This window comes from Vitis vinifera, chromosome 9 (assembly GCF_030704535.1).
Source record: "Vitis vinifera cultivar Pinot Noir 40024 chromosome 9, ASM3070453v1".
In the NCBI taxonomy this organism is placed as follows: Eukaryota; Viridiplantae; Streptophyta; class Magnoliopsida; order Vitales; family Vitaceae; genus Vitis; species Vitis vinifera.
The window spans coordinates 1,505,740-1,516,201 of NC_081813.1; the positions used below are offsets into that span (position 1 = coordinate 1,505,740).

Genomic DNA, 10,462 nt, shown 5'->3' on the forward strand with positions numbered 1-10,462 from the left:
ATATATATATATATATATATATAATATTATTATATAAGATAATATATGTTATAAAAACATTAGGTTAGGTTTGAGTTAGGCTTGATTCGTCTGAAATTTAATCAATACTTAACCCAAATTGACTTAAGTTGAAAAAACCTAATTTAAGTATCGAAAAGATTAAGCTGTGTATGAATGGGAATTGGGAACCTTCCAAAAAATGGATTTTTTTAAATGAAAAAGTCAAAAAACAAAAGAGGGTGTATAGGCTGTAGGGCTTTGGATTTAAGGGCGTGTTTGGATGAGAGTTTTGAATCACCGAAAACATTCGTTTCTGGTTCGTCTCTCTGCCCGCTCCTCCTGAAAATTGTCTCCCAAATTCTCAGCCATGAAACTCTCTTTCTCTCTTTCTTCCTCAAATTCCAAGCCAGTTTCTAGGAAGCCAAACGTCAAACGGTCGGATGACGACGCGCCCCGACACGAGTACGTCACTGAATTCGACGCATCCAAAACCCTAGCAGATACTCAAACGAAGAGACTCATCGTTCCGCCGAAGGAGAACGAATGGAGACCAGAGAAGAAGATGAAAAACCTCGATCTTCCCCTCCAATCGACGACCGAATCCACCGATATCCGCTTCGAGCTTGAGTCATCCGATGCTGCCGCGGGGGATTCCAGCGTGTCGTACGGTTTGAATATCAGGGAGAACTCTAAGTCTGAAAATGAAGTTGCTGCTGCGAGTCATCCTGATGAATCGGTTGAGGCAACGTTGTTGAAGAAATTGAAGCAAGATCTAAGAAGGTTACCGGACGATCAGACGCTGGAGGACTTTGCTGAAGTTCCCGTTGAGGGTTTTGGCGCCGCTTTGCTCGCCGGCTACGGATGGACCGAAGGGAGAGGGATCGGTAGAAACGCGAAGGAAGATGTGAAAATTGTTGAGTACAATAGAAGCTTCGCCAAGCAAGGGTTCGCCTTTTTCAGCTCAGCGCAAAAGGAAAATTCGGATTCTTCTGGCAAAATTCGAGCGAATAACGCTGCTGAGTCGAAGGAAGATGAGAATTTGAAGAAGTCGAAAGACGAAAGAAGAAGAGATGAAAAGAGGGATTCTTTGACCACTCATCGAGAAAGGAGAGAAAAGGAGGATAAAAGGAGGAGAGAAGAGGGGCCAAGGGGCGAGAGATTAAAACACGAAAATGGATTGTCCAAGAAATCGAGTAGCAGAAGGGAAGAAGAGAGGAGTAGCAGAAGAGAAGAAGAGAGGACTAGTCGAAGAGAAGTAGGGAAGATAACGCCGTGGCTTACTAGTCATATTCGGGTTAGAGTAATTAGCAAGGATTTCAAAGGAGGAAGGTTCTATTTGAAGAAGGCCGAGATCTTGGATGTTGTTGGACCAACAACATGTGATATTTCCATGGATGAGAGTAGGGAGCTGATCCAAGGGGTTGATCAAGAGCTCTTGGAGACTGCCCTTCCCCGTCGTGGAGGTCCTGTTCTTGTTTTGTTTGGCAAGCATAAGGGTGCGTATGGAAGCCTGGTGGAGAGGGATTCGGAGCAAGAAACTGGTGTTGTTCGGGACGCTGACAGCCATGCTTTACTCAATGTGCGCCTGGAACAGATTGCTGAGTATGTTGGAGACCCAAGCTATATTGGATACTGATTCTTTCACAGTCACGAAAAATAAACTCCAATTCAATAGGCTTGTCTCAGAAGTAATAGGTAATTTAACCTATATATTCTGTTATCTGTGGTAATTGATATGTTTGTACTCTATAGATGCCATAAAGCATTTGGTTCTTTAATTTAGGAAGCCTTGTTTTTATGGTACTTTTAGTCTGAAAACAATGAAAACTTTCTTGTATGACTATTCCTCTGATTTAAACTAGGGTAGATGGAACTTTGTATTTTTTTATGATAGTTTTGGCCTGAAAACAATGAAACCTTTCTTGTATGAATATTCATCTGATTTAAACTAGGATTGATGGAACTTTGTATTATGAGAGAAAGAGAGTTCATTGACAGTATACATCACCCTTCTCATTGAAATATTTTACGGCACTATACTCAGTATGCACCTTATATATATATAAGGTGCTTGTAAAAGACTAATATATTGTAAAAGTGCTTGTAAAAGGTGCACCAAATACACACGGAGTATACAAAATGTGCTAAAAGGCAAGCAAAGGGAAAAGAGAAACAAACTATAGCCAAATACAAAAACAAAGCCCTAAACTTCTAGAAAAGCAGAGGGCACCCATATGACTAACTTAGAAACTCAAATTATTTGAGAGGGCTTATAGTTTCTTCACGGATATGGAGAAGAGAATCATCTCACTTATACCATAAAACCCTCCAAGCATCATGCAGCAGAAACCTTTCCAATTTTCATATCATATGCTAGTTGTGATATGCTACCTTTATCCACTCTATGAATCCTTATGAAACTAACTATCAAAAGAGAGAAGAGAAGTCCTTATTCATCTTTTTTCAAGTGACTGATCCACTTCTTTAGTCAACAAAGCATTATTTTCTTGTTAAGACAAAAGCCACATTCCAATTCCCACCACCTGAAATGCTCATCTCTTTTGGCTTTGTAATTGTTTTTGCAACTGCTTCTGCTCGAATATCATCAGTCCTTACTGCTGCAGTCAGTGGTATAGGACTCTTGATTACATCGCATGAGCAAGCAATCTCATACTGCTTCTTGTCTGGTCCTTTCTTTCTTATGCATTTAAGTTTTTATCAGTGTTGTCAAAAGCAAAAGACGATATCAAGGTGATAAGACTCCTTTTAGCCTAAGGCGAAAGGTGAAAAACAAGGCGATAACCTAACTATAGCAAGGCGATATTCGATATTCAACCAATATAAGTATTGTCTTCAACAATCAACACTATTAATTTTTCATCACTCACGATGTCTTATAAAATTAGCAAAATAGTAATAATTATTGAAAGTGTTAAATATTATACCCCATATTATAAAAAACATCATATTGTTTAAAGATATTCATCCTATCTAAATATATATTCTAATTTTTCAAACATCTAAAAAGCAAAATAAAAAATAAAATAAGAGATTGAACATTCGAGAGAAGCTTTAGGCATCATCATCATATTCATTATTGAAATTAAAATTGTCATTACTTCCATCAAGACTAGATTGATAACCCTCCATTGTATTATCTCTATGATATGATTGATAATATAATATTTTATCTTATACTTATCTATCAAAAAGATTTTATCTTATACTTCGTTTAATCCAATGTTAGATTGAATGAAATTATAATCTAAATATGTTTAATCTTAATTCATGGTCAAAGGCGACCTCCTCTATGCCTTGTGCCTTTTCCCAAGGCGATTGCCTAGGCATTGCCTCTTTGAAGTCGCCTTGCCTAGGTCTTCAAAAGGTGACCTGGCCTAATGGCCTAGGCGACCCAAGCAATCGCCTTTGATAACACTAGTTTTTATTCTATCATTTCAAACCTTCCCACCCATTCATGTGAAATCCTGATATCAACTGAATTATCCAGTATACAGATCGTTTCTTAACAGTTCAATATTTTTTTTCACCATAAGTCATGAGTGATCTTAATGCTTTCTTACAAATTTTCTCATGTAATTTGATGGATCCATGTCAATCGTATGACTCTCTAAAAGCATCTGTCACTGCATATGCAACCCAAATCCCTTGAGTGTGTTTATGGTTTCCTCACATATATGGCGAGAATTGTCAGTGTACATAGGGGATGGTTTTGAGAGTTGATGATGCTTGCTTGGCAGAAGCAGCAGGTTTCGAAGGTAGGTCCACACTTCTTGTTTTTTCTCGTTGGAGAGGGCATTCTCTCCCCTTTTGATTCAACTGTAGGGTTGCTTGTCAATGATTGTGGGCCCTTGAATGAGCCCTTGGGAGTTGGTCCTGGCTGGGAGAATGAGCCTCAATCAAAGGTGGGGATTTCTATTGGGTCTTTGGGAGCTGGAAGTGGCCACTTAGGATAATGTTTCAAGATGGTTTGGGGTTGGAAATTTCCAGAGAATGCTGTGATTGGTCCTTTGGTCAGGTCTGAGGTGCAGGAGTCTTCTAAGGTGAAATCCAGCTGCTGTTCGGTGGGGGAGGAGCATCCACCTTATGTCCTCTTTGGTAAGCTGACAAATTTCAGTAGCTTTGTGAGGATGCTTGTTGCAGGTTTTGAAAAGGAGATTATCCCCCTTTTGAGGAAGATGGAGGCGAGGAGAGGGTGTGGTGTTAATGCCTCTGGTGGAAGAGGAAGTCAAACTTGACATCCTGTTTCGAAAGGGATCTCTGGAAACTGGAATGCTCGGTTAATTACAAAAGTGCACCTTTGATAGATAGAGGGAGGAGCAGTGGGGATCCGGCTCTCATTCCATGAGGTCGCTAAAATTGCACTCTCAGAATGTTATGAGGGACAATTTTTGTAAAAATGCTCAGGGGGCTGATCCAGTTTGCTTTTAGGAGTCAAAGGTGCTTCAGTTGTCAGTCCTGATGGTGAGAAGCCCAGGAATGGATTATTTTTTGGTTTTGGGAGCAGTGGTGGAAAGAGGATTGGCTGGGTGCCGTTTGGTCTTCTAGGTTATTAGGGTGTTGGTTTCTTTGGATCTTGTTCTTTGCTGTTCTTTTTTCTTTCTGACTTGTCTTTTGGCTCTATTTTTACACTCTGTGTGTACTTTGCTGTGCCTTTTCCAAGTGCTTTTAATATATTTTCTTATTTTACCTATCAAAACAAAACATATAGTATAAAATTTTATCAAAGCTGATGTGAAAAGCCTTTTCAAGATTTTATCCACTCAACAATCTTTAGTAGACAATCAAAAAGGAAAAAAAGACAAATCCTTGTTCATCATTTTCAAGTCACCCATTCATTGCTGGAGTCCACTAAACATCATTCTTTTGTTAAGAAGAAAGCAGTAGCGACAAATTTCCACACCTAAAGTCATGTCCCTTTTGGCTTTGCAGTTGTTCATGCACCTCCTCCAGCTTGAAACAAATCATTCCATACCAGTGCAATCATTAATCTTCCAATCTTGATCACATTGCCTGACTAAATAATCTCAAACTAATTGTCTTGTCCTTTCTTCCATTTGCATTTGATTTTTATTGTATTTCTTACCCTCACGCTTTCCATGTCAAATCCCCCACCACATTATCCAATATATTTTTCTTTTTCCTTTTTCCTTTTTTTGTGCTCTCTGTATGCTCCCGTTGTACTGGGTTTGTCTCTCCTATTTTTGTTTTGCTAGGCGCTCCTAATGTTAGAGTCTATTTGCCTACCAGAAAAATTATACAATAGGCATATTGTTTCTTGGCAAATCAAAATTCTTTATTGTAGATTGTTAACAACCTTATAGCTTTCTAATAATTTTTTCCATTGACTTTTGAGTTCTATGCCAATTTTACTACATTCTAGAAGCACCTATCATTCTGATAGGGAACTCATTTGTTTCCTCAAATGTTCCCAATGTCCTTGATCATGTCACTGTATCTAGATTCCCCTCGTTTCTTTCCTAAATCCCATTTTGTCTCTTTATGGGCACTATGTGTAGCTTTTTGATTAATCTAAGTTAATTAAGATCTTATGAAGATATTGCTCTCTTAGGTCCATCTGTATGTGATCTAAGTAGCTTCTGTTGTTAGTCTCCCATGAATAAATCTAAAATGAGCTTCTAGTGCTGTTTTTTCATGTTTTGTTTGTATCTTTGTTGAATTACCTAAAGGAATGGCCCTACTAGGTTTGTGCTTCATGTGTTATGAAATGATTATGTGAATGATAATGCTAAAGTAAGGCATGCAATTGAAGCTAAGAAAAGGTATATTGACTTTCATGTTCAGTTTTATTAGGACAAATCATGATCATGAGTGCTCACCATGACTGCTTGCAGTTTAAGGATATCTAATCTCAATTGAATGATAGTGCTTTCCATTCCATTACTCAAATGGAATTTTCGGTGCATTTCATAGAATTTGGTGTCCAAAAATCCATGTTCCTTGATGCAGGTTGAGGCAGTAAAAGCCTTCTCATCAGATTTTGCTCCTTGATATTTTGTAGCTAAAACTGCTACTGTCTCCTTGTAAGCCTGCTCATCATCACCCTATAGCAACTCCCTTGCAAGCAGCTTGGAAGCACAAAACAAGAGGACCATGTAGAAATCTGGCTGCAGTATGATTGAATTCCTGGCCAATATGGATTGATTCATGGGCAGGCCTATCGAAGCAAGATCACCCTCAAACACATGCCCTTATCTTGCAGAAACCATTAGATTGGCTGATGGTGTTCTCCTTATATCCTGCCTGCAGATTCATTTGGGTTCTCGGGTTCCTCTCAAGAACTATGACAAACCCAACATCTGTCAGTGCTCAGGTTCAATTTCAACAAACCTGCAAGGAGGGATGATTTTGGGGCAGATGAGAACTCTCTTTTCAGGCCATGGCTGGCAGTCTACCTTCTTGGGCTATAACCCCTGATGCTTGAGGTTCTCCTCTGAAACTTCAATCTCATAATGGTGGGTGTTGAAATCAGAGTCATAATATGGGGAACCCTGGTATAACGAGCTGGCTGACTTATGATATTTCTACTATAATAATGCCAATCATAAACTTCAACCCAAGTAATCATATTGATTTTTTACAATCATAGTTTTATCCTCAATGTCTCCTCTGATGCTTAGTGCCTTGCACTATGCGTTGTCCCCTTAAGCCTTCTGTCTGAGATGGTTGAGGGCCATAACTACATTCCCCTTAAGTCTTGTGAGATGGTTGAGGGCCATAACTACATTTTATTATTGGGAAAACTACCTGTACGTCACCGACACAAGTGTTTGCTTTAGAAGTCCCAGAGTCGATGGGTGGATGGAGAGCAGCTTGGAATTTAATTTGGAAACCCATGACATGATCCGAAGTTAGAATTCTTAGGGCCCGTTTGCAAGGGATTCTAGTAAAAAATGCTTTTAGTCTACAGGGCTTTTGTCGGTGGACAGTAAAAAATAAACTAGAGAGTTAAAGTGCTTTCATTAAAATCATTAGTGTTAATTAAAAGAACTTAAAAAAATGGCTTTTCGCAAAAAAATCCCTAAACACGTTTTCATTAGAATCATTAGTGTTTGGCTGTAAATTTTGAAGAACTTCGCTTAATTTTTATAAGAAATTATTTTTAAATGTTAAGAAGTGTTTTTAGTGATCATTTATGGGTGCTTTGAATATATTATGTTGATGACGAAAACAGAATTAGTTGGAACTTTGGAATCCAAGAAGATGTGTTAGGTTTTTTAGGGAAGAGAATGGGTGGGAAGTCTTCATCCCTTAGAATATGACACCCGACACTTTTTGGTTTTGGTTGGTAATCTCTTATTCAATTCAATGATTCATACACACAAACCCCCACCTTATCTTCTCTTTTTCAATCATGATGTTGACAATGAAAATCATTAGATCAAGTTAGTTTCCTAAAACCATTCATCGCCCACGACGCAGCCAACTTCAAACGTTACCAATTTTTTAAAAAACAATTGTTATTAAAAAAGGCGCATATCTTAATCTCATAGTGTATTCACCTAAGCATCTACAGCGAACACAAGGGGAATTAATGGACGCGGTCAACTCTTCGATCTACCAATAAAACTTATTAAATAGATATTGGTGAGACAATTAATATTCATACCTTTTTTATTAATAAAAAAAATCTAATATATAACACAGTTATTCATACTCTCATCAAGATAAATCATCGTGTTAGCGAGAATATGAGAGTTATTCGTGTTCTCACTAACATGATAGTTCATGTTAGTGAAAACACGAAACTTATTACTCTTCGTATAAAAGTTTCTTTCGTCTTTTAGATAAGTTATGTTGTGAACAACTATGGTTATCAATTACAGTTTTTTTAATAATTTTTTTAAAAAATAAGTTTTATTTTCTAAAAATCAATAATGACTCGGTACATATGCATTAAATTTTAAGTCTAGTTGGATTCAAATAAGAAAATTCAATTTAAAGGTGAAGAATAGTGGTAGGAAAATTGTTTGTATGACCCATCATTTCTATTATGAGTTATAAATATTTTAAAATTTTAATAAATTAAAATCTTAAACTGTATATTTGATATATTTGCAAAATTATGCAATTTTAGATGCAATTAATAAATAGCAAAAATAATCAGGATATAATATTTTAAAACTTTATTAACAATATGTATGGGAAAATATAATAATAATTATTATTTTTATTTTTGCAATAATTTGCATTACCTTGGTCTCCAATCAGGTCATCATCACATTGACTATACACTAACATGGCAAACAAATCTAATCTATCAAGCGGGATCCACGTACAACACCATCATTAATTAAATCAACGGCTATAATTGGCCCTTATGCTCACAGCTAGCATTGCGAGCTGTAAATCTAGGTTCTTCTATTAGACCCCTGCCTCCAATGATGGCCAAATAGAAAATTGCCACGTGTAAATCTACCCCGAAAGGAACATTATCCTAGATCATCGGTCTACGCTCCATAACGGCACGTGACCAACACGACACTCTCCAAGATATTGAAATTCTCGAAACGTGCGGGACACAATCATGTGCTGAGATTGGTCACGTGTCCCACAATATAAAATATCATTGGTCCGTACATTTCACGCTCTACAGACACATTCCTTCTTTTTATTATTTTACATCGTAACACTGAATTTTCATAATTTTTTATTTTATTAAAATATTTATGATTTTAAAAAAATATTTTATAGAAGCTCTATATCAACTTAACCAATAAATTATTTAATATTTAATAAAAAAATATTCTAATTTTTGCTTCCACTAAAGCTAAAAATAAAATACTATTCTTTAGAGTAAAATTTTGTAGGCTTTGGTTTTTGAAAAATAGAAGTAAAATAAATAAAAAATGTAAAAAAAAATAAAAAATAAAAAACAAATTTAAAATTAATAAATTATTTTACATACTACTTTAAAATCATTTCACTTACTTTTCTTATTTTATATAAAAATTAAATAATTTAAAAATATATAAATTTTAAACTAATTTTAATTATATTTAATTATCTCTCTTATTTATCTTATTAAAATTAAATGTAATAAAATCATTTTTCTTAATATTTTCGTTCTTTTCTTGATATTTTTGGGAAATCAAACATAGTTATAGTGTTTTTTTTTCATATATATATATATATATATATATATATATATATATATATATATAAAATCTCCAATATTTAAATTAATTTTAATTATTTCTTCCAAGATAAGAAAAATATAAATTAATTTATTGAGATTGGTAAAAAATTTGAAGTCAATAACTTATATTTCAATTAAAGTTAATTTATTAAAAAATCAATGGCCACCAATAACTTATATTTCAATTTAAACTAGTTTATCACACAAGTTGCTCTTATTGCAAGTAAAAAGTCATTAAAGCAACCAATAACATTGGTCCAATGACAACTAATAAACTATAAATTATTATGAAAATTGTATAGAATTTATTTTAAGATGACCATAAAAATATTGTCACACAAATATTTTTATTTTCAAGCAAAAAATAAATAAAATTGTTAAATTCTAAATAAGGAAAAATATTTGTTATATATATGATGGTATAGCTAATATTTTATTTTTAAAAATTAATTTTTTTTTTGTCGAGGTAATTTTATTTAAAAAGTTATAGATTTTGAAATAACTTAGTTTGTGTTTGTTTTTACTTAAATTTAAATAGAAATTAAAACAAAATAGTGTTTGATAATATTAAGTATTGGATTGTTTATTTTTTTAATATTTTATTTTTATTAAGCCTTAAAAAAGTAAATAAAAATTAATATGTTATTTTTTATGTTTAGAAAAATACAAATATTTTGACTTTTTATATTTAGTTAAAAATTAATAATAAGTCATGTAGAAAAATAAATAACTTAAAATTCGAAAGTAAATTACTTTTAATGGAAATTTAAAAAAAAACAAATACTCTCTTAATCTATAATATATATATATATATATATATATATATATTATTTACACCAATTTAGATATACTTTTAATAAATTAACCACTATTTTTTAAGTTAAATTTTAAATATGTTTGAGTGATTTTATCAAAAGAATGAAAACTTTATTTTAATTCATATAGACATTCCTTCTTACATTTACTTAAAGTTTGATTTATCAAAGGTCATGAGCTATATTTTCATTATACATAAGAATGATAATAATAATAATAATAATAGGTCCTCTTTGAAATATTTTTAAAAGTAATTTTAGAAATTAGGTCATAATTATTTTTAAAAACAAAATTATATTTGAGAATTTAATATATGAAAAAACTATTTACTCTATTTTCACACTTATATACTATACAAAAATAATAATTAATATTGCAGCTAATCGTATTTTTATTTTAAATGTTTTTTGTAAAAATATTTTCTTCATAGTGTTTAAAGTGTTTCTAAAAGAAAAAAAAAATTTCAAC

The 10,462-nt window shown here is 33.6% G+C and overlaps 1 protein-coding gene across 2 annotated transcripts; it reads left to right on the forward strand.

Moving 5' to 3' along the window:
• The first annotated feature begins 74 nt into the window (after positions 1-74).
• Positions 75-6,622, forward strand: LOC100248106 (protein MOS2). Of its 2 annotated transcripts, none has more exons than XM_002276825.5 (2): positions 75-1,695; positions 5,989-6,622. In XM_002276825.5, exon 1 carries the CDS (start codon positions 368-370, stop codon positions 1,634-1,636), a length of 1,269 nt encoding a protein of 422 aa, XP_002276861.1. In that variant the 5' UTR covers positions 75-367; the 3' UTR covers positions 1,637-1,695; positions 5,989-6,622. The 2 variants fall into 2 exon arrangements, with proteins under 2 accessions (XP_002276861.1, XP_010654486.1); XM_010656184.3 differs by having other exon boundaries at positions 6,041-6,622.
• The last annotated feature ends 3,840 nt before the right edge of the window (positions 6,623-10,462 follow it).